Here is a 25,831-nt window from a genome sequence, read left to right on the forward strand (position 1 = left end):
ACAAAGATGGAAAAGTTCTTTTTCCTGATCCACATGGACTAGGAAGGAGGACATTAGTTCACATTGAAACCTCCAGTGGGTGCCTACGAGGTAAGCCAGAGGTCAAAACCTGGCAGCTTGAACACTGCCTGTCAACAGGTTTTGATTGGCCTGCATGATATTTAAAGGTTGTCTTTGAATAGTTGCCAACATTAACAAATTAGGAGCTTTCACATAAAAATCTGGTTCCTGGCTTTTCTAGAAAAATCAGAAGATCTGGCTGATACTAGCTTTGTTTCCTGTCTAGCAAACACTTAACTGAGCCAAATAGTTGCTGTTTCTTTAGACAAGGCACACTGGCTCTTGACCACAGGCCTCAGCTGGTAGGCTGTAGACACAGGAGTTTGCAACCTCTGACGTAAGAATCCTAAGTGCTACAGTGAGAACCCTGTGTAAGTACTATGTTCTTGTCAGTAAATATTTAGAAAAGAGTTTGATCTTTACTATTCTCTAACATTTTCATTTCCCTTTCTACTTGCCTCCAAACTGTCTTCAGGGGACATGGACATTTATTAATCAGATCAATTTTCCTTTGCTAAGAGTGAGAAGGCCAAGCAAAGCCAAATGCCACTGCTCTGATGTCTTTGTGTCTATGAATCCAACTGTTACTCTGGCTGGAAAACACACATGAGAGAAAGACACATAGCACATCTAATAGAGCTAACAATTTGCTGGTAAAAAGAAAATCTTGCTAGGGGAAAGAGGGCTCACAGCCAAAAAAGTATGTGAGGTTTTATTTTATTTCTTAGTGACACCCAAAACTGCTCTATAAAGTTGATAAATCTAAGGAATGGCATAGGATGGCAAGATAATAGGAACTCAAAAATATTTTGTTTGGTTCAATGTGAAGCTAGGGAGATCACATTTAAACTCTAAGTGCAGGCCCTCCCTGGTGGCGCAATGTGTTAAAGCACAGCACTATGAAGCAAACACTGCAGCATGAGTTCAATCCCCAGTCAGGGAGGTGATCTACATGGCATGGCAGACTCTACTGTCTCACCCGCTGCTCCCCTCAGCAGTGCCTTTTAGTTGATCCACCTGTTCTGCTCCCCATTCTGTCTCTGGTGAATCCTCTCACCTGCTGCCCCTCTGGCCTGTACCCAAGTTCTTGTATGCATAAACAAAATAAATCTTAGAACAAAAACAAAAGTAAAACAACTCCATCTGCAGAACATTTGCTAACTCTCTATTTAAAGAATAGCAGAGGCTACCTTTGGGTGACAGGCAAGTGAAAGTCACCTTACAGTTAGGTGATAAATTGGTAACACAGCAGCAGAATACAATTAGGGATCATTTTCCAAGTGCTTCAGGGCCTGCAGCTGTAAGACGCCTGCTGCCTGCACAGCAGTGATATGGCTGTATGTCTCTTTCACACAGGTCTAAAAACATAAGCAGTTGACTCCTGGCTGACTTCAGGCCTCCTGTTGCCTGGCTATGATTTCTCCCAGGACCTGTCATTAACTACCACCAGAAATGCCCACTGACTTTCTGAAATGAGACCAATCGGATGTTTTATTATTTCTTTTCACACTTTCAGAATTGGGCAATTCATGGCCTCTCTTAAAACAACAATAAAATTCCCTGCTGAACATATTAGGTGGACTTTAGGGTTAAGTTTGTCTTTCCAATGCATAGTTGGGTTTTCGTGGGACCCAAAACTTTCCCTCATGGTTATCTTTAGGGTACTCCCAAGGTGTGACAATGACTGAGAGATAGAAAACTAGGAGAATAATTGGATGCAGTGGAAAACAGATGCTGAAAGCGAAAGAATGATAAAAAAAATCCAACTAATACAATAGTTGTGGAGATAGGAAGAGAAAAAAGAGAATTGCTAGTGAATATAGCTAATAGATACAACAGTGTTCAACTTGGAATGCCCTTGATGGCACAATCTCTAGGCCTGAAGGATTAGATAAGATTCTTTCATTCTGGTCGCTATGCTCTGAACTGAAAGTGTTCCCTGGAATTCCATTCTTAGCAGTGTTTGAGGGGCTAGGAATGTGATATTATGGAAGGTTTACAAGTCATGTCTCCTGATCTCAAGAAGATTACACTCTGGGTCATATTTTGATTTTATGCAGGTGTGTATAATTTTTTTATTACAGTAAATTCCCTTTAACTGCTCTGAGCTTATGTTCTCGGAGCCAGTGACAGAGAGAGAGCAGGAGTAGCCGGGCTTATGGTTACTGACAGTACACATGGTCACTGCTATTCTTTTATTTCAAGTTGAAGACCTGAGAGTTTGACGTGAACTTTAGGGAAATGGGTCGTTAAGGGGTTGCTCTGGGAAATAAATCTGAATTACCAACAAACAACTGCTGGTCCCACATGATATCTCCGTGTACTTGTAAAAACTATAAAAAGAAGGGCAAAAGCCAATGTCTCCAAAACTTTTTGGTTTCTTAAACGGAGTATGATTCATTTTTATAAAGCTTTGGGATAGAACCGTGAAGTTCCAGAGTTAGGCAAGACATTGTCTGCCTAACAGACAGTGCTTTTTATAAATAAAGAAATTCCAGCTTCATGACTTGGTCAAAATCACACAACTAGTGACAAAATTGTTTCTGAATTCTTAGTTCAAATCTTTGTTCACAGGACATCATGACCGTAATTATAACTCATTTCATAAGTAATTCCATATGTGATTGCTTATGGTATTTGGCCTATATAGTAATAAGTTTGTAATTGGTTTCTTCATAACAGTGTTTTTTGTTTGTTTGTTTGTTTTAAGATTTATTTATTTATCTATACAGAACTGGGTTACAATCAGTTCTGTATTTACCCATACAGAACTGGGTTACAATCAGGGGGCAGTGAGAGAATTCACAGAGACAGAATGGGCAGATTGATGAAGTACACTGCTGAGGGGAGCAGCAGGCAGGTCAGGAGAGGTCTGCCATGCCCTGTGGTCACCTCCAGGGCTGGGGATCAAACTCGCACTGAAGTGGTTGTGGCTGTGTCCTAACCCGTTGCACCACAAGGGAAGGCCTATAACAGTGTTTTTCAAAGGCTATTTGGGCATCAAATGAAAAGAAGTAGGAAAAACAGAAGTTTTAAAAACAAAACAAGCAAATCAACTTTCTAGCTTTGGATTGTCATAAGATGAAGTTGTTGATTTGGTATCACTATGTCAGTGAAAAACTGATAGTATCTTAAAATTCTTTGGCATTCAAGAATTGCCCAAGTTGTAAGGAAAGGTGCAAAAAAGGGAATATACATTATGGGACACAGTAACTCAGAGGAGCAAAAAACACAGAAGGTCAGTCGGGGGCTGCTGACTTGGATAATGGAATGTAGAGGACAAGAAGGGAGTTATTTTTCAGAAAAAAAGGAAAGCACAAAAGAATGAACAGGGCTGGAATGAATTCTACAGATTTGAGGGGCTAGAGGCGTGGCAAGGAAAGATTCTTAGAGAATTCACAATGGAGGCGACAGGATGCATATTGTTAGTATGACAGAATCAGTTTCTTCCCTTTAGGTCAGTAATGGGAGGCAGAGCTTGGAACCAAGTTACTGAGCTTTGAGAGCAGGGATGTATACGATTTTGTTAATGTGCACTGACAAGCAAAATCAGTGTTTATTCAATCAGCGATAGATATCAAACAGATTTTTATATTTGGTTTCTATTCACTTTTGCATTAAAAGTGTGCATTGCGTGCTGGAGTGAGAAGAGCACATGACGAAATGACGCAGTGAGAACTAGCAGAATGTGACTTTACTTTGGGAGAGATGACCTTTTGGTTTCTCTGACTCTACTTTTCCGAATAAAACACATTTGATTTATATGGTTGAGTCATAAAAAAACAAACATGTGGATTCTGTCCAAAGAATAAAGTACCAAATTACAGTGCATTAAGAGAAACCTACCAGTTGCAAAACACTGTGGCTTTTACTTATACATAAATAACAACATACTTAAGCACAGGAACAGAAAATAAAACGAAGATTTTACAAGAGGTTCTTATTAAAACCTATAAAAATGTGGGTGATGAGGGGCCCTCCCTGGTGGCGCAGCGGGTTAAAGCACAGCACTGAGAAGCTAAAGCCACTTCCGCATGAGTTCGATCCCCGCCTGCCCCCGGAGGTGACCACATGGCGTGGCAGACCTCTCCTGCCCCGCCCGCTGCTCCCCTCAGCAGTGTACTTCGTCGATCTGCCTGTTCTGCTGCCCACTCTGTCTCTGGTGAAGCCTCTCACCGCCCTTGAGCCTCTGGCCTGTACCCCAGTTCTGTATGTACAAATAAATAAATCTTTAAAAAAAAAATGTGGATGATGAATATAGGAAGTCCAGAAAATTTGAAGCAATGATTGAGGGGCACCTATTCTTCTGATAGTCCTTGCATTTGCAGACCATGGATATGCTGTTTTTCTGATAATTTAGTGTTGAAGTGGAGCCAATGGGCAAAGGCTAGACATACAAAAGGGTTCTAAGAAACTGTAGGCAGCTACCAGAGTCAACAGCATCATGAGAATCTTCGTATACTTGTAATGTTTTATTGCACTTTACTGAAGATGATATACAGCTAAGCTGGCACTCATGAGAGAATCCAAACACCTAATGTCAGTCCCATTATGGATTTAGACATTTAAAGTATTTTATTGGGGATTTCCTCAAAGTATTGAGATTGCTTTGGAAGGACCAGATTTAAAAATGAACAAAATTCAGCTAGATAAGAACACATTTTGAAGATTTTCTTTTTCTGTAATGGCTAAGTAAGAAGGTGGTCCCAGGGACAGGGGTGGTCCAGGTTCCCTGCCCTACCCAAGGAAGAGTGGAGCTAAGCAGGAAAGAAGCTGGAGAGGGGAGTGAAGAAGGAAGGAGGCAGCATGGAGAGCCAGAAGGAGACCTGCAGGAGGTACACGGAGCAGAGACATGTGAAGAAACAGCACTTCCTTCTTGGCCTTACACTGGCTGAACAGATGGGGGTGAGAGACCCGTGAGAGAAGTTAACATGGCTGCATTTGTCTTGGTTTTGATTTTACTCGTTTCCTCTCACTCTTATTTGGCTGTTTCTCATCCTTTTCTATGGGTCCCCACCAGAAGATGCTTTAGATTTGTGGCAGGTTTTTAGGCCTTTGTGGCCCTGCTTTAGGTCAACCCCATCTGGCTGGACATTTACCCAAGTGGGGATGAGTAACTTTGGGTGCTTGATTTGGAAGTATATTCTTCCCATTTTCTGTATTGCACACAAATGGTATTACAGTTCCTTTCTATCAAAGGTCTGACACAGTAGAGTATGTTCTGTCTTGATGAGAGAGATGGCAGAACCTATTTAGAATGGGCAGGTTTGGGGGACTTAGGGTACCCCTCTCCCTGGCCTGTAACGGCTACTTAATTGGCTTCTCAGAAAACCTTAAAAATATGAGAAATGACATTCTCTGAATAAAAGATGAACAAAAGACTATAACAGAAAGTTACATTTTTCAAAAATGTCTCATATGACTATAATCAGATATTTGAAAGTCCCTACAGGGAAGTCTAAACTTGTTAAATTTTTTTCAAGCATGAACATTTCTAAAAGGTTCTCAGAAATGCAAATGCATCTGGATCAACATGAAAATCATTACAAATAAAGTTACAACTAATAGAGTATTATTATGATAAAGTAACAAAGTAGCCAGCTTCTTAGATTCAGAAACCCCTGATTATATTCTAATACTTGGGATTAGCAGGGTAAAGGAGCACCCACCCCCCCCCACCTCCCATTTATTTTATAGGGATTCTTCATTAAAAGTGGATGCCTAAAAAAAAAAAAAAAAAAAGTGGATACCCAAAGGCATTTGATCTGTAATTCAACACTATTTACAACATTTCTAAAATTTCTTCAGTAAGATCAGAGTCCCTACAACACCTTGGCCATGCCACCCCTTGTGCTATTATTCTGCCAGCATTTGGAAGGAAAAAGTATTCGAGGGCTTATGATGACAAAAAAAAAAAAAATTATGGATGTGTTTGCTTGATTTTAATTTGCCTATCAATCTTCATTGAAAAAAGGATAAATTCCTTTTTAACAACTTCTTTTTAGCAGTAAGCAAGTCACTAATGCAGTCCCAGTGAAGTTTTTTTGCATTGCTTCACTTGAGATTTTCCAACTTTGTTAGAGCTGGACGGGGACACTCAATGATCAAACAACACTTCTCCAGTACAAATGTTGCAAGAACATCAGCCAATAAGAGACAGGACGCACAAGCCTGCAGGAGACAAATAGAAGCCAATGGCAGCAATGGCTTCTGAAACACCAACTTCCTCACTTTAAAATTTAGGGGGGTTGGGGTTCTCCCTGGTGGTAGAATGAGTAAGGACACAGTACTGCAAGCTGGCTGCAGCCACTTCAGTGTGTATTTGATCCCCACCCTGGTGGTGACCCATGTGGCACAGCAGACCTCTCCTGATTGCCGACTGCTCCCCTCAGGAGTGTACTTTGTTGATCTGCCTGTCCTGCTTCCCACTCTGTCTCTGATGAATCCTCTCACCGCTCCTGCACTTCTGGCCTGCACCCTGGTTCTGTATGCATAAATAAATCTTTAAAAAAATTAGGGGGTCAAAAGAGAGGTGGGACAATTGGTCCCTGGATGGAACACTCCAGGGATTCCACAGTTGCTGCTCTATTTCTTTGCAATTCTGTCATTTCAAATAGCATTCCTAGCTCCAGTTAGTGTGCAAGTTACTATGTCTTTTAGTGTTTTCCTAGAAAACTGTAAGCTCTGCCGTGCATTTGTTTTTATATTTAAATCCCATTGATATTCATTGAAAAGTCATGTAGATTAGGGATGTCAGAAAACGGCTGAATTCAGTGGAAGTGTGTTAGCAGAGGAATGGGAAATCTGAGGTGCTATGCTTGTGGGTTTTGAGCATCTCGGAACAGATGTGACCTTTGTGCTTACAGCCAGCACCCCGCAATCCATGCTGGATTTTTTTAAAAGCCCTGTCTTAGACTCTAATTGTGTCTCCTAAGTAGGGTTTTTTTTTTTTTCCTGTCTAATAAGGTTTATACAATATTGAAAAGATGGATTAGGCCAGTGGCTTAGGTGGGAGCAGTTCTGTGCAGCAGCAGTTAAAGAGCACAAGCTTCATGAGCAGAAGGGACAGAGAGAGAGAAGAGACAGCCAGGGGAATGTAAGTCAGCCACAGACACCAACGATGACACACTCTTCTTAGAGTCTTTCCTGATTGTGGGCAGGAGTCATGTTTTTTTCATTTCTGTTTCAGCTTTCTCAGTGTTTGCAAATTTCCTGAGCAAACAAGAACCTGACTTGCTAAGTTGACTTTATGTTGACTGGAGATCACTTGTGTTAAGACTGGATAATCTATGAATTGGGGAAAGGAAGGATGTCAGAGAACCTGGGTAGAGCAGAGTCACTATGAAATCTTCTGTGTAAACTGAATTGCATGGTACTGCTACCCTCCAGCAACTTCAATACAGATCTTCAGCTAAAGCAAAGAGATCGTTTTTCGAGATAATACGACTTTATATTAGGTATCAGTCTTAAAACAAAAAAAATTGCTGAAAGGCATTTAATTTTTGAGTGAAAGATAATCAAATGATAGTTCATTTTAAATTATGCATATTTATGCACTTTAATTAATCTCGCACTTTTATGTATTTATTTGAATTTAACATATCATTTCAATTTAACAAACATTTTGTTGGATGGCCATCATAGGCAGAGCCTTCTGCTAAAGTACTGTGGAATGGCTACCTCATAAGTATGAGGTTCTCTGGTTTTCTATTACTGCACAGCCTAACAGTAGGACTGGTCATGGTTTACAGAATCCCCAGCAGATGGGTTACTGGGTCTGATTCGTTTTAAGTCACATAACTTGTCTAAATCCTATCTAAATGACAAGAATAATGGTTTATGCCTCACAAAGTTGCTGTAAGAATTAGATAAGAACAATGAGATGTAGCAAATGCTTAAATATCAGTCATTGAACTTTTTATTATACTATATATTGAGCTTAGAGGCATAGGAATGTGTGGCCTAACATATATGCATGAACACATTCCAGATAAATGTTCTTGAATTAATAAATATAAGATTTTGGGTGCAAGAAAGTGGATCAAACAATCAAGTAAAAAATATATAATTTGCTAGATCACCACTTTCTATGAGTTTTCAAGACTGACAGAATAAAGTATTGTCCCAAATGTTCCAAAACTTTAGTTAAGGAGCCAGGACAAAATATAACTAATAGGCTTTTTGTCTAAATCATATTCTTATAATGCAAACGGAGGATGCCCAAATCTGTACACTCTAAGATAGGGTTTTTCCACTTAAAGACAAAACAGACTTTTAGAGAGAAAGGACTTTACCAGATTTAGTGTATATACAGAGAAATAAGGATAGTTTTCTAATAAAACACCCCAAATTATCCATCCCTGTATGGGTGAATCCCCAGCCAAAAAACCTTGGGTGCAAAGCAGGGTCACTGAGGCCCACAAACTTGCCAGGACTCTTAGGCACTTTCTAGTGGGGAACCACGGAAAGGGAGAGAGAAGGGTCAGGCAAGTCTATAAAGCAAAATCAGAGTATGCATCAGGCTAATGGCTGCCACTGTCCAACTCCCCAAGTCTCTTCTCCACATGTCATCTGTCTTGTTCCCCTAGGGTGCAAGTTAGGCCATAGAAGCAAGGACTCCTTTTACCCACCTGTCTTCTGCACTATATTGCTTTATCTGGCTGGCTCCTCCACTGTCATTCCCCAGTGGCTAGTTCAATGGGCTGCATTGGCTGTGTCAATGGGCTGCATGTAAGTGGGGGCAGGAAACACCATCCTCCCCTAATGACACCTGCATAGTATCTGTATATTAGCCTCTTGTAGACAAGTAAAATTGAGTCAGCAGCTGAGTGAATGTGGCCTGTTGACATCATCAGGGTTCTGTACAGACTGAGTAATCAGCAATTAGAGTAACAAAGCCAACTAATTTCAGTGAGATGCTAATGAAGAGCTGAAGCTCCCTGTATTCATTTATTTGAAAATTATCTTAAATACATATGCCAATCTGACATATATTAGGGACAAGAGTAAGGCAGTTAACATGTACCTTAACATTAAAAAAATATATATATATTTTTCAGTTTATTTTCACAGATACCTTATAAAAGTAAATAATTGCATGCCCATTTCAGAGAAACTAAATTAACTTGCTAAGATTGCAAAGCTAAAGAGTGGGAGGAGGTCACATTTTGTATTGCAAAGAACTTGCAACTCATTTCTGCATTGTATTTCTCAAACTATAGAGAACATCACTTAAAATATTTGTAGAAGAAAATAGTGACATAAAATTGGTTTCTTTTGAAATTGATTTATTTATTTGAACAACTAATTGAACCTATATCTAAGAAGATTTCTTAAAGTTGAATTCATGCTATTAAAATACTTTTGCAGTAGGGTTTTAGTTGACATTGTAAAAAGTTCATATTCCAAGAAGGCAGGTCTGTTTCCTAGGGGAGCAGTAACCTTTGGAACATGTGCTTTCACTTGCTCTTCTGTGCAATTGTTTTTCCTATTGGTTTATTTCAATTTTAAGAAGTAGGTATGAGTGATTCTATAACCAGAATATCATTTCTGAATTTTAAATTTCCAATTGATGAATTCTAAATTTTTATTTTAAAGATTTATTTATGCATACAGAACTGGGGTACAGGCCAGAAGTGCAGGGGCAGTGAGAGGACTCCCCACAGACAGAGTGGAGAGCAGAACAGGCAGACTGAATGAGGGGAGCAGTGGGTGAGACAGGAGAGGTCTGCTGCGCCATGTGGGTCACCTCTGGGGCAGGGTATCGGACTCACACTGAAGCAGCTGTGACTAGCTTGCAGTGCTGCATACTAACCCATTCTGCCACCAGGGAGGGCCCTAATGAATTCTAAGTTTTACCACCAGTGGAAGGTGAAGTTGCATGCATAAAGGTAAACAACCTCATGGGGGTTCCTGGGTGCATCAGCTCTGCACCTGTCTCTTGTAAGGTACCCACTAATATGTGATGGATTGCATTAGCTCTACACATCTTAGTTTATGGACATGAATTCAGTTTGTGTTAAAATTTTAATAGGAATTCATTGATCTCAGTTTATTGAGACTTTTGCCCTTGGCTCTGATGCGGTAGTTTATAGCATATTAACCCTTACTGAGTACAACTCTACAAGTCGAAGAAAAAACTTTCAAGCACGTGCGCGCGCACACACACACACACACACACACACACCACTGCAGCTGAAGCACCCATTCAGTATTTGAGGGACTAGTAGCCTGTAGAGGAGCAAGCAGAAGCCTTATATTCACTGCTATTTTTTTCTCCCCTTTAGAGAATTTTCCCATTCAGAGAGAGGTCTCCAAAGGCTGGAGAGAAAGTTGTAGCTGGCAACTTGCAGCAGTCAGATTAGGTTGGGGAGGTATAAAGCAAGGTTCAACTCTATTAGACATTCCAGAGATAAAAACTGTAAAGGCATTCACCACTTCTGAGGTTGCCCGTGAACAGATTAAAAGGCTAAGACACTAAGCAGGACACACTGGCTCAGGGGCCAAGCAGAGAATTCAGCATTTTCATAGAGCTGGGAATGAAAAACTAAGTCTTAGGACTGCAAAAGAAGAGAGGCTCCAGAAAGCACAATAGCATTTGAGTGAGTCACTTGAACAAATGAGTTCCATGAACAAATTTTTTAGCTCATGCCAAGAGAAGGGGCAGATCATCAATAGATTAATCGTCACCAAGCCTGACACCCAGTTTCTGCTGGGCCATGGTGATCTTCGCAGATCAATTTACCTTTCAAAAGAAAATAAAATCCTCTCTAGAGCTGAACTTATTTTAATCCAGAGGTTGCTCACTGGCTGACAGCTATTTACTCTGCAAAAGCTGTTGTTTGGGCCACATAACATTTGCTTTTTTCATTTCTATATGTTTAGGAGCTTACACTCTTCAGTCCTACACTCCCACCAATCCTTACCATCTCAATCTTTTTTCAACCACATAAGTTACTGGCTTAAACCTAAAGGCATTTTATAACACATTTAAAGGCTGATGAGCAACTACAACAGGTCTGTATTGTAAATAAAGTACTGTGACAGCAGACAGGTATTGTATCAGTGCGACAAGGAAATATCTATGAGTGGCTGAGGTAATTTTGGGGAGAATCCATGGCTTAAAAGAGAATCGAGACACTGAGACTACAAATCTCTTTTGTCTCTCATTTGTCTTTATCTTCTGAAACATTTCTTTTTGTCCATTTATTCATTTGTGTATCTCTGTATTGTGAAACATTATGTGAAATACAGATCATATTTTTATATGTAATATTTTACATGATTTTAGCACACATTTGATAGCAAGAAACAGCACTCCATTCGGAAAGCAGAAAACTGAAGGTCAGAAATGTCAGGCTGTCTTAAGTCCTACGTGATTTCTGTTTCAACAAGCAGCGTAAAGTGCAGGTAAAGTGCAGACCCACAAAGTCAGGGAAGCTGTACACCATGGCTAACATGCAAACCATGGGATCATGCAGGGCACAGAAAAACAGTCCGAAATGGAAAAGCCACCAAGAAAGAAATGAAAAGAGGATTAGGACAGGAGAAAAGGAGGTATCTGTTTATCAAGGACGGAGCCAGGCATCTATTCCATGCATCATTACTGAAACTGAATTCATGGAAGATAGACCCTGTCAGATCAGGCATATACACTTTTACTTAGAGAATCCAGTACAAACAAAAGTAAAAGAAATCCTGTAGTCTGTCCAGAAAGCCCTGCCTGGACAATCAGCAGGCTAATGAGGAGGCAATGTTAGCCGCTGTCAGTCATTGTCAAATGGAGTAAGAACTTTATTGCACGAAATCACAAAGATATTTCATCAGACCAGATGCTACTGAACACTGGACAGAGTGGCCTGGCGTAATTAAGGCAATTTAAATACACCACCTTGTTTCAGCTTCTGTGTATTATTTATTTACAAAGTTATAGAAATGTTCTGGGATGTGTTGAAGAGCACATAAGGCATTCATTAGTTTCTGAATCTCATGCTGCAAAACAAGTCGAGTGATTTCTTTTCACTGAACTCGACAAGGCTCTGGGACAAATCAATGAGCGTCCCAACTTCCCCTGGCTTCTACATGTTTATTCCAGGGTTTTCTGGGAAGGCTACTTTTCCACTCTTCATGAATAGTTCATGTTTTAGTCTCCAATGGAAACAAAGTGACATTTCTTATTACTGTTGGCTGTTGGAAAGCTATGGGAAGGGAGTGCCTTGAAACAATTAGTCCTCTGTAGCTGACTATTTAACAATGTGCATATCCCAAGAGCTGTTTATTCTCAAAAGGAAGCAGCCAAAACTAAATGTGTACTGTATCTGAGCAGACACCTGTACTGAACCCCTCTGCATGCTAAAAATGGAAATTCTCACCAAAGAAAATTAGAGGATTATTCATTTTCTTCTTTATTCCATTTACAATGAACTCTGTACCTTTTTTTTTCTAGCAAAGAAATATGTTCCCTGTTTTATGATACCTCAAGGACTGTTTTCATTTGGGAAATATCTTTTTTATATCAGCTGGGCTTAGTTTTAAAACTTAAATTCAACATAAGAAATTAAATTCAGAAAGAGATAGTGAAAAGCAAAGAAGGAAAAGAGGAAAGAAAATCAAAAGAATGGGAAGGAAGGAGGGAGGGAAAGAAGGAAAAAAAGTAGATAAACACTCTTCCTGTGCAAGAAAAATGCTGTACATGTTCAAGGTACTTCAGCCGCCACTAAGGGACAGTTATTTAAAAATAAGGAGAAACTGTTCCCACCTTTGAGTTACTTATTTCAGAAACTATTTAGCAGTTTGAGACACAGGGTTAGGAACAAAAATGATTTTAAACAGCCAATCTTAAATTTGAATATAGTCTATATATTTTTAGCTACACAGTCCATGTTGTAACTCCCTGCTCTGAAATAAGGAATGATTCAAAAACTTCCAGGGAACATCTCGTGACCAGATGCTTGTATGAACTAATATGTGCAAGTCAGTTGCAGAGATAGTCAAAGAAGACTCTGAAGAATGTGGTCTCATAATTCACATACAGAGAAGTGTCATATTCCAATACTATGTAAAGTTCTACCCTCTTGCAGCTTATGCATTCCAAGAAGAGTGCATTTCAGTTTTGGAAAGATTCTTCTTTATAAGAATCTTATTTTCCAGCATTTTCAAGAAGCTCATGTCTGTTATTGCTGGCTACCCTGTGTCTTAATGGGATTCCCTACTTGTAAGAAAATAGTGAAATGATGACCCTATGGATGTGAGAATTAGGTGAAAACCTGAATAAATCCTGTATGCAAGTCTGAACTTGGGTGGTTCTGGTTAAAAACAGAAAATACTTTAGAACACAATTATGCAAAATGTTTATTGGGTTTGGCATAGATAATGACCCTCAGAACAGTACAGATCTAGCCCTCCAGTAGGGAGTGTCCTGGAGACCCCCTGTTGTCCCAAGTATTAGACTCTTAGCTGTTGGAGGTCTTAGAAGTGGGTCTTAACCACTTCTGGCTTAAGTGGTTGGAATCCTGGGAATACATGCAGAGGGTTTAGACAGGAACTGTATTCATATTTTAAATATTCACAGGGTTTCTATGACAGCTTACCAATTGAGTATCAGGTTTAACAATTATTCCCATTGTCACACAATTTGGATATACTTTGAATTAAACAATTTAGGACAGTTATTATCTGCATTAGTATAAATCTACTTAGAAATGACAAATTCAACTCATTTTAAAAATACAGGTTATTGGATTAGTGGATTAGAGAATTAAGAATATTAAATATAGACTTTTATGAATTTTTTGTGGACAATATAGAGATTTAGTTATATGATGGATGGTGAGGATATTCCCAATAAACCGATATCACACTGATGAAATTTCTTGCTGGCTTGGCTTCATCCAAACATATCAACAAATAAGAAAAATTTTAAAAATACATGCAGTAGACATCTGTTACTTTAGCCTCCCTAGCACTGTTGATGATTTTTTTTCCTTGTGTGTAGAATTCCATTCCACTTGGGTTTTGTGAGATCACCTTGACTCTTTCCCCCAGAGTCTGCTGATGACCTAGAGTGACCTGCAATAGGGATAGCCCAGAGTAGCTGTCATCATATCCTTGGTCTCTGGATGGACTGGCATCCAAGGTGAGGATAATTTAAGTCCTTCATGGACTACCCTATTGAGGAATAAGCTCTTTTTTTCCTGCTGGGATTGAAAAGCTGTTAGGGGAGTCTTGCACTGGCAGTGGCCACCAAGTTTTATGAATTCAGAAGCCCATTATTCAGTAAAAAGTACGATAAAGTCCCAAGACCTTTGGATTTTGGGATTGCTAACCAAGTAAGTATGAAAGTACATTTTTAATTTTTCAAATTATAGAGTCCCTTTTTAATGTGAAATAAAGCACAAGTGAATTAGAGATTTGTTTACCTTACATCAAGCCATTTGTGGAGAAGAGCAAAAACACAGGTATTATGACATATAAGGGTGAATTGTTTAATTCTAATGCCTAGAATTAAACTAGAATTAAGGGTAAACTTAAGGGCATTTCTTCCCTTTATTCTATATATTCTGCTCACTTCTGAGACCCAACAGTTTAATGTCTTTGTAATAATCAAGAAAATATAAATTATATGGATAACTAAAAAGAACTGGAATAAAAGTTCAGTTCTTAAGAAATATTTTTTTAATAAATATGTTTTTATAGTTCAAGGAAGATTATTAAACATGACAATAACAGTAGACATATTTACAATTATGATTTAAAAAAAATCTTACTTTTGTGCCATGACACAGTTTTGCTTGAAAAATAGAAAAAATATATCTTGGCTTTTCTGACAACCCAATATTAAAAGTTTGGTAGCTCAATCATGAATCATTTAAAGTGATCAAGAAATTCCTAATAACATATAGCTATACCTCCCCACCCCCTGCAGATACATACAGAAATATCCAAGTTGAAGACATGAGGCAGGTTATAAATTAAATGATCCCGATAAGCTCTACAGAAATCATATTTTCCTAATTTCATAATAGGCATTTCTCTTAAGATTCACTGATTGCTTTGATGCCTGATAGGCATGTGTCAGTGTATCAGATACCAGGCAACAGTGATACAAATGACCATTGCTTCACTAATGTCATATAGATGGAATCAACACATTAAACAGGAGCTTGAATATTTACAGTTTTTACTTATACATAGCTTATATTTTCCCTATTTCTAACTATAAAAAGCTGCTTTATATCACTCCTAAGATATAGCTTACTACTAAACAGACCTCTTTTAGCAATAATCTTCCATAAGAGTATAATACGCTTTGTGTGTGTGTGGGTGGGTGGGGGACTTGATAATTTACGTTGGTTACCATTTTAATCTTAAAGTTTAAATTTACTTCATAACTGCTGACTGGCAAATTACAGATTGCAGGTATCCAAGCTCTACTGAATCTCATCAGTTTCTCTTTAAGCAGTTCACTGTTGACAGCCTTCTAATATGCCATAATTTAAGTTATTTACTTTCTGTCTAGAAACTGTTGCATACTCTTTGCTATTTTTGACCTCATGCGTTCAGTCCATTTCTCTCAACAACTGCCCTTGCTTCCTGCCTTTCAGAGTAAAGTGAGCATAACAAGCAATCTACTACCTCCTTTACTTTCAGTTCCAGGAAAGTTTTTCTTGCCCAACTATCTTCCTTCTTTCTTAGGCTTCAGAGAAAGAAACATCTCTACACCTCCCCTCAGACAAACTCTTTCTTCTGTTCTTGCCTGTCTGTGATCTTCTGGTGGTAATGACTCTTTCCTCTCATCAGTTTCTCTTTCACTGGTTCTTTTCACAAGAAAAGAAGTTCTTTGAAGGCACCGACCTTCCTTCCTATTACTTTGTTTTTCTTTGCAGACGCTGCTAACCTTCTTGAATAATCAAAATAACTGTTCTTTGCATGTGTGTGCTGTACAAATGCCTTACACTTATGATGTCAGTTGATTCAATCACGCTGTAATCCTAAATGGTATTTATCTCCATTTGACAGATGAAGAGAGTAGAAGTAATTGTTTATAATTCAGCTCAAGTTGAGACAGGGCCATGTTCCCATGGTTCTCAAATGAGAACCCCATAGACCAGCTACATCGCATCTCCTAGAGCCTTGTTAGAGAGGCAAATTCTCAGAATCTACTGAGATCCACCATAGTAGGAACTGGATGTGGGGCCCAGCCACCTGTGAGAGTGACTTGCGCTGCAGGATGCACCACACTTGACCACATTGTTCACTTCTCTTTCCATTCATCTTCTCTTGATATGCTAGGTGAGGCTGGATATTGCTTCCTTTTGAAGATTTCTTTTCTGCCAGTCACTCTAAACTGCCCCATCCTTTGTCTTTTGTCTTTAACATTAAGAATCTCTCTGTAGCCCTTGCCTTACACATAATTGCTAGAACACTGGTAGTGTTACCAGTGTCTCCCAGTCTCAGTAATTCACCAATTCCACTACAGATTCCCTAGAGCCCTCCTCTGGATCTAGTCTTCATGTTGACTGAAGGTGTTAGGGCTCAGACACTTACCCAAGGCAGGCACATCTAGCTGGTGCGCACGCTTGCACTTTACGTTCCTAAGTCTAACTGACCAACCAGATTTCATTACTATTTCTTTCTATACTTTTCAAATCTGCCGTGTGCTGTCGAATCCTAGGCACATTTCCAGAACATCTCTAAGTTGGAATATGACAGTAGCTTATCCACCTGAAGCTTCTCTTCTTTCCAGTTCCCTCCCTGAGTGTTTTAATTAGTCTTCCAAAAAGGTGCAAGTATGTTATCCTATTAAAATTTGAAAAACTAAGAACATTTTAAAAAAACTAAAAAAATAAAACCAGGACCTAACAAATACCCCCATCCCGCCACCGCCCCAGCTTTGGTGACTTTCATTGCTTAAAGGCTAAGGCTTTGGGCCCTCCCTGATGGCACAGCGGGTTAAAGCACAGCACTAAGAAGCGTAAGCCACTTCCACATTAGTTCGATTCCCGCCTGCCCTGGAGGAGATCCACATCGTGAGACAGACCTCTTCTGACCCGCCTGCTGCTCCCCTTAGCAGTGTGCTTCGTTGATCTGCCTGTTCTGCTCCTCACTCTGTCTCTGGTGAGTCCTCTCACACCCCGCATCTTTGGCCTGTACCCCAGTTCTGTATGAATAAATAAATTTAAAAAATAAAATAAAATATAAAAAGGCTAAGGCTTTAAAACCCCATCCCAAGCATGGTGACATGACACTGAAGCCATCCTACTCGTTCTGTCTCTTCTCTTATTACTGACTTTTCTGACTATGAAACCTTCCCACCTCCTCCCAAGTCTTAATTCAGGCAAGATTTCTTTCTTCCTTGCCTTGAGTACCTCACCTGCGGGGGCTGAGCATAATTAGCTTCATGCTAACAGAGTTCTAGGCAATTTTGCCACAAGCATCTTTGCTGAAAACTAATGGGCCATCAAGCAATTGTTAAACAGCAAAATCTCTGTTTTCTCTGCCTGAAATACACATCGCTAGCCATACACGCATAATATATTTATGAACGTTAAAGGTGTTAAAAACTTAGAGGTAGGAAAAATGAACTATATTAAGTGTAATGAAGCCACATGCTTCATCTAAGGGAGAAAGTACATGCCCAGGACTTGAAAATTTCTACATGCAAGTAATGCCACTAGGGAAAAGCTAGAATTTCAGGTTCTTATGTGAAATTTCTCAATTTTAAAACTTTGCAGCAAATTTTAAAAAATCTAAAACTTTTTGTATACCACTGTGTGTCCACCAAATAAGACATCTGTGGACTATCTGTATATACCTGGGTGTCAGCTTCACCAGGGCCTAGAGATTCAAAGTAATGGCGACAGGGCCTCTGATCTGGGGGCTCACCTTAAATGCTAGCATCCAAGTTCTAGGTAGTTTTGTTGCAAAGAACCAGCTGTAAGGCAATTTTGTAGCAAAAGAGGAAGGAACTGGTTGAGGTTTGGTTTCATTTCTTTGCCTTTATACTCTCTGATTTCATGCTTTTAGTAAGTGTGGTCACCAAAACAGATCACCAAAGTATAAACTTGTGAAAAGAACAGAAGACTTGGAAGGCAGCTGAGGTATAATCCAGAAAGGGAAAACCAATTCTTTATGTGGTTTAGCCACCAACCCTAAAACAATTCTCAAATAAATTTGAGTATTATGTAATTTTTTGCACTATATTCCTATTCAAATATTTTATATTCACCTTTATACCTTGTTATTAATTTTCCCTCGGGTCCTTTTAAATATCCCTCTCATTTTCATTTCACAACAAAACTGTCTTAAGTATCCGCAGTAGCAAAGATATTTGCAGAGAAACTACTGATGGACAAGACTGAAGAGTCCTTTATTCACGCTCTGTAGCACTTTGTTAAACTGGCCCTTAACACAGTTCTCCATATGTCTATGGAGAGAAGTCTGTATAAATCAACTAGACTTCAAACTTTTAATTATTTTTGTATCTTTTCTCTCCCCAAATTTAATTATGTTTTGATTAGGCACCCTGCTATAATATATGATAATAATACTAATGAATTTGTTCTGAAAGTAAACTTCCTTTTTTTATTTTTTTAAGGCAAACCTAATATGCTGTGAGTCATGTTTCAGTCGCATATTATAACGTCAATGTGTTTTTGACACATGTTCCTGCGAGAGGGTGGTCAGAATGAGGACTATTCAGTGGTATCTTTGGTAAATTCAAGAGATTGTTTAACTCCAAGATAGTCCTTTCCACTTAGGAAAACAAGAAAAATGAGTTCGTTTCTTCCATTGGTTAATTTCAGGGTGTATTTTTTTCCATTTAACAAAAGCACTTAAGAAGTCAGCTGCAATTTTTGCTAGTGATATAATTTCTAGTTATGCTATCCAAGTACACTCACAAAACCCAATTAAGCCAGGCATTGCCAGACTTGGAGGATATCACTCATGTTTCAGTGAACCAAAACACTTTTCACAAAGAACCAGACTTAAGAGGAGACTGCTTGAACATGGCTATTTCACTTCTGAATTGCTCTAAATTCTAGACATAACTACTATTAAATATGTGCATAGGGCCTACATGTTTGCCATCCACAAAGTTTATAAACCTTAATCTTGCTGAAAAGAGAATTACGTTTCTGTAGTTACTTAGATGTCAAAATGAATTTTATTTTACATCTCACTGTGATATTATTGGGTGTATGAATTCACATCTGTGTAGAATTTTGTGTTCTATTACATTGAAACTCCCTGCTTGGTGTTCTAGAAATATGCTATCAGTAACCAAACTTTCAGACTTACCTGCAGGCTGTTGAAAATGACAAAGAGGATCAACATCCAGAAGTGTCTGTAAGCCATATGCAGGCCTCCCCATAGCCATGTCAAAGAAATCAGGGCAAAGAGATATAAAACCAGTGGGACTTCTAGAAACAATACAGAAAAAGAGAGAGAGAGAGAGATTTTTGAGTTTCAGAATACTACATGGATATACATATATACTAGATTATTTTTGGTTTCTTTCTTGTGATACTGACTGTGCTCAAGTGCCCATTTGGAAAGAAACAACCTTGGAAATCCCATTCGTGTGCCAGCGAGAAGGCACATTGCTGAGTCCACATTCTTGCTGTTTTGCTGCTGAGCAGGGGGATGGGGAATATTGAGAACTGTTTCTCTCCTAGACTGCCACCTGCTGTATGCTCAGAAAGTGCTGTGAATAACTGCAGAGCTGCAACCACATTTCATTCTCATAGAAGAGTGGGTGTGTAAATTTTAAAAGAATGCTCCAGCAGAGAATGGTAGGCAGCAATGTGCTCCCAAAATAGTACAGTACGACTCAACACTTTGAAACAGAAATGAATAAAAATGTGTGTGTAGATAAATATGTCCTCATATCTTTCTGACTGAGAAGGCTTTATAGCTAAGCCCAAACTTTAAAGCTAAGGTTAAGACCAAAGATGAAGTGATGGATTCCCCTCTGTCAACACTAAGCTTATTTTACCCATCATTTATAATTGGTTTCCTGAGTTTTCAGAACGATTCCTTCAGAGCCAACGGACTTCATTGCTCTTTCCATTTATCATTAATGTACGATTATAGACAAAAATTTTTAAAGCGGGGATTTTAATATTTAAATAACAAGCCAACAGTTTGGAGGGTGAATAAGATTTATGTATCTGCAGATAAACATCTTTTCAAGTTATTGGAAAACATCAGGCGGCTCACATGACACTCTCATGACAGACCCTGGAGTTCACATACATGCCATTATCAATTACACATCTAAATCCACATATGCTGTGGGAATTTGGAGAAATATACAAGTTTAGTAACTTAGGATTTTTTTTTCATTTTGAAACAAACTTCAACTTACAGAAGAGTTGCAGAAACAATATCACAAAGTTTTTTTCCCTTTGAACCTTTGAAAGTTGCCCACCTGACACCCTCCTACATAAACATAACATAATCCTCAAATCAGAAATAAACCTTGGTATGTTACTAACAACCTCTGATCCCATTCAACATTTGCTTGTTATTCCAATCACTTTCTTTGTAACAGAAGAATCGATGTAATATCTTTGAACCCCAAATAGTTATTTTGTGTGTCCTTGATTTTATAACTGATGCTTTTGAAGATACCAGCTGTTTTCTTTGTGCATGTCCTTAAATTTGAATTTGATATCTTCTCATTATTTAGATTATAAACTTTGTCAGAAATCAAAGCAATGATCTCTATATACTAGCTGCACAAACTCTCCACTATAAAATATTTAATAAGAATTTTGCATGTTGAAATTAGGTAACCTTCTCCTTATCAAATGCTTGATCTATTCCTTCATTTATTTTTTATTATCGCCTCAGAGACTGTCTATTAAGTAGGCTATTATCTGTTAGTCACATTTGTTTTGATGGTCAAATTGTCCTGTTAGATTAGTGAGGGCTTTTTCAAGATAGCTTCTGTTACGTTCTTTTTGTTGTAATTTCTCATTCTGTGGACATTTGTTTTCAGTCCAAAAGGATCATCTTGTTCTTTCCTATCTCAGTTCTGATTTCTTTTGGGGGAAAATGGCATTAGAAATCATCTGGGGCTAGATATACTCATTGCTATTGGGATATTGCTACTCGTAAAGTAGAAAAAATATGTATGTACTCATATGCACATCAACGCACACACATATATTTACATCTGTATTTTCTATACAGTGACAATCATTCACACCAACATTTCCAATTCCAATTCCAATTCAGCACTACAGGGTGAATTCTAAAATTTCTTCCCTTCCCTGATTTCTAACTCCCTTCTCTGTTGTTAAGAAATTTCTTTCTCACTAGCATTAGAATATTAAGCTATTGGATCAACTGCTTTATTTCACTGTAACCACTCTCCACTGCTTGTCACCCTATCCCATGCTCAGAGGGCCTCGTACAGTCACCCTGCAGCCCACCCCTTGCGTGTGTGCCCCTTCTCCCAATAATGGCACCGGACCCTCCAGGCCCAGATACCACTTGGTGAATGCACACCTTGCATTGTATCAACTAGTGGCTTTTGGGTGGAACTGCTTGGGAAGCAAAGGGAAAGAAAAGAACTGAAAGAGAATGGGAAAAAAAGAGGAAGAGGAAGGGAAAGCGGAAGCAGGAAACTGTATTTTGATGTTATTTTTTATATGCATTGCATTGTGTTGATTATTTACTGGGTTTTTTTGAGAAGCAAAATGGCTTTAAAAGGAGAGACCTCGCTGTTACTCAAATAGAAAAAGATAAAATTGTTTGAATTATAATAACTGCATGGAGAAAATAATACTCTGTAAGACAAAGTTTATACAGAATGGATAATTACTTTGTTATTAAATGCCTATAGCAGGACAGGAGCTGCTGTATTGAGATTTGTCTAATTTTTATAAAAATTCATTTTTGTTTAATGAAATCATACAATTTGATAATGACACAAGACAGAAGCTTCATTTTTGTTTCTGACAAGATATCTCAATATTTAGGAAACTGCTTAAGCTACACAAATGATATATCTCAAAGGTGAGGTATCACGTCTGGCAGTTAAATTCTTTGTTTCCATGCGTAAGTACAAAATTCTATTTATGGCTCTGTGCAAAGTACAAAAGGACACACATATTTTGCCTAAACAATTAGGCACCAAGTTTGCAAAATATGACCCGCATGTTCCTCTCAGTGCTCAGGGCCAATGCTGACAAAGCTGAGCAGGGAAGCCATGAGAGAATACCTGGGTTGACCGGAACACTTATGGCTAATGTTTGGGAGACTGGCTTCCCAGATCAGAAACTCTGCAAGAAATGAAGCCAGTCATAAATAACTCAATATACAGAACAACAGACAGGCTGTTTTTTTTTAGCGAGGTAATTAAGATGTGATTGTACATCTTAATAAAACAGTAAGATGTGATTGTACATGAAAGAACTAAAGCCAGGACACAGTCAGATTTTGTGGACCTTGAGTTTATAAAATGTGGATTTAATTTAAAAAGTAAAAATTCCAGAAAAGCATACCTAGGAATAAGACCTCAGAAAGAGCCCAGGTTAATTTAGAGGCCCTGAGAATTCTACTTTATAGGCTCTATGGTGAATTTCCTGGACACCACTCACCCTCTTTGGGGCCCACAGTTATAGTGAACATAGAGAGAAGGGATATTGGGGGGCAATGCTGATGAAAAGTGAGGAGGGAAGTTGTTTTTTGATAGCTATACTATGAATTACATATGGCAAAATGAAAATTAATACTCCATTTCATGAAATTAATTTTGGTTTCATATTTCCTAAACAGACATTTCATATTTGGTGAGCTTGTACCTTTTCTGTTTTTTATATGTCACTGCTTACTGAAATGGGCATTTATAATTGGCAATGTTGGAAATTCAGAGGAGAATTAGTTAACAGAAAACAGTCATTTCAATGTTCTCACAGGAAGCCCTCAAAACATAGTTTAAGTTCTAAAGAAGAAGAGTCAAACTATGTTAAAGACTATCCACAATATATAAAGAATGTCTACAACTCAACAACAGCAAAACCTAATTCAAAATGAACAAAGGCTTTGACTAGACAGTTCTCCAAAAAGTGGCCAACGAGCATATGAAAGGACACTCACCATCACTAGTCATCAAGAAAATGCAAGTAAAAACTGCAGTGACATACTACTTAATGCCCACTAATATGACTATTGTCAAAAAACTATAAAAACTATAACTTCTAGCAACAATAGAGAGAATTTGGAATCCTTGCACATTGCTGGTGAGAATGTATAATGATACAGCTACTGTAGAGACAGTTCGGTGGTACTTCAACAAGTTGAACAAAAAATAACCATATAATCTTATAGTTTCACTTCTATAGAATTAAAATAACTGAAAGCAGGGACATGAACAGAGACTTGTACACCAGCATTCAAGCGATGTAGCCGAACACCACTCACAGAACCAAAACATGAAAACAACCCAAAGGTTCACCAACAGATGAGTGGATAAACCAAAAATGGCAGACAGACACAGTACTTGAAAGGAGTGAAATGCTGACACAAGTTAGATTATCTGTTTCATAGGCATGAAACGAACACATTATGCAAAGTAAAATTACTTATTTTATTATTCCATTTATGAGATACCTGAATAAGGAAGATTATCGCAACATCAAGTACAATCGGGGCAGGTAGGAAAGTAGGAGTTACTCTTTAATGAGTCTACAGTTTGGGATGAAAAAGCTCTAGAATGGATAGCGGTGGTAGGTGCACAAAATGATAAGTGTATTGTATACTTCATGCCAGTGAATTGTATACTGAAAAATGATTAAAATGGTAAACTTTATGTTCTATAGTTTTTACTACAATGAAGAAAAAGATGCCAAAAAGAAGGCAAGTGTGTGTCAAGATGAAGTTCCAGTCCAGGAAGAAAAAAAAATCAAATCTTCAAAGTATTTAATTTAAACCCCTAAATTGGCAAGGAGTCACCAATGTGAACAACAAAGTCGTGTGAAAGCTGTTAGTGAAAGGAGTTACCTGTGGAAAGGAAAGAAATAAAGCCCACCCAGGTCATACAGGACAGCTACCATAAAGAAAATCTTGTGTGCAGAAATGAGTAGGTTCATTGAGAATACACAGTTATCTCTTTATTTGTAGTGAGAAATATGATTCCAATGAATGTAATTGTCATTTTATAGAAAATATTGTTCTGCAGTATCTCTTTGTGAGTGCAGCTTTGGCCTTGTTGCTATGCACCAGTGACAACAATAATGGCTTCATTATGGAAATCACACCTCATTTACATGAGGCTGAAATTTATTCTGTGTTTACAATCTTCTAAAGTACTTGTTTTAATTTTACCTCACTGACCTTTTGATTCTCACAATTTGAATGTGCTAGTAAAGCAAACTCATCAATGCAAAATAAGGAACACAACTGTGAAATAATGTGGATTGAATATCTTTATAGGCTCATTTCCAAAACTAGGGATGCATTATTTAATTTAGAAAAAAGCCAATTAACTGAAATATTGAGAGGCCTTACTTCTTAAATAGGGACCTTTATTCTGAAATTAACAGATATCTGGAGACAGAAGTTTCACTGATCTCATCCATTTCTTGGTGAGAAAATATTTTCTTCTTGAATTGCTTTAGATAAGAATTAATGCAAAGCCCATAAAACAGTCATCACCAGTGTTTTTAGCAAATAACCCTAAAGCATATATTACAACAGAGCAGATATATCACAGAACTGTCAAGTCGGCATCAGGACAGTGTGCGTGGAACAGATAACAACAAATTTATGGACTGGACTTGCACGTTTTTCAAAGAAACACTATTCTTCCTTTGGGGAGCTTGTCTTTGACCGCTAGTCCTATACTTGGTTCTGACTAATTCCTGTTTTGCTTCATTCAGTACTTGAACACATCCAAGAGTTCTTGAAAGCCCATTTGGTTAATGGCAAACCCACTCTTGAGTCCTGTGGTTTTTATCTCCAGATTCAGTTGCAAATGTCTGTTGCTAGGTCTTTGTATCCTTTTACTTTACATTTTGTGCCAGGTTCTTGGTAGTTTTTACTTAAGACACATCTCTTCTTTCAATGAGCACTTGAAAGTCAACAGCCTCCCAATATGCATCTTTGACTCCTCAGTGCCTACTTTAAGCCAGGAGATCCCCAAAGCATCTCAAATTCTGTTCATCTAAAGATAAATGTAGTAACTTTCCTCTCAAACTTTCCCCTCCATTTGAGTACTAGTATTACTGAGTACTAGTATCACTATCCACTATGGGGGTAGTAGGATTTTCTCTCAACACCTGCACTAACTGGGAGTGGGAGCACACATAAAGCAGCAAATCCTGGTACAAAGCAAGCGCTCAATAAGCCTCACCAGCTGTGCCCCTCATCTTTATCCCCATCTGCCCTTGAGTCAAATTAGGGAAATAACACATGGACACAGATGAAATCCTCTTGCAATTCAGTTTGCCAAAATAAAACATATAAAAGAAACCTTCCCAAATTGATTTATGAGTCCTCAGAACACTTCTGTTTATCCTAAGATAATTCAAAGATCACACTTGGAAGGGGGTTGCGTTCAGAGCACAGACACTAAGCTCTATCACCTGCAAACTGTCACTCAAAATTTTCTGAGCAAACTATTTAAAATGGATGTATCTGTGTTGGTCTGGTCAGCTCTATCCCATCCCATTAGGTATGGTCTGTCTGGCCTGGTGTCTATCCCCATCCCATTCAGTATGGTCTGGTCCGGTCTAATCTGTTCCATCCCATTCTATCTGGC

At 38.4% G+C, this 25,831-nt stretch overlaps 1 protein-coding gene across 1 annotated transcript in view; it reads right to left on the bottom strand.

The window, feature by feature from the left end:
• The window catches only part of ADGRV1 (adhesion G protein-coupled receptor V1), a 402,490-nt gene that overhangs the window by 44,350 nt on the left and 332,309 nt on the right, over positions 1–25,831 (bottom strand). The window contains exon 85 of the mRNA XM_004678139.1: positions 19,360–19,481. Coding sequence (XP_004678196.1) covers positions 19,360–19,481 — 122 coding nt within the window. The remainder of the gene's footprint in view (positions 1–19,359; positions 19,482–25,831) is intronic.

The sequence above is a fragment of the Condylura cristata genome, unplaced genomic scaffold (genome assembly GCF_000260355.1).
Source record: "Condylura cristata isolate star-nosed mole 26May11 unplaced genomic scaffold, ConCri1.0 scaffold00007, whole genome shotgun sequence".
In the NCBI taxonomy this organism is placed as follows: domain Eukaryota; kingdom Metazoa; phylum Chordata; class Mammalia; order Eulipotyphla; family Talpidae; genus Condylura; species Condylura cristata.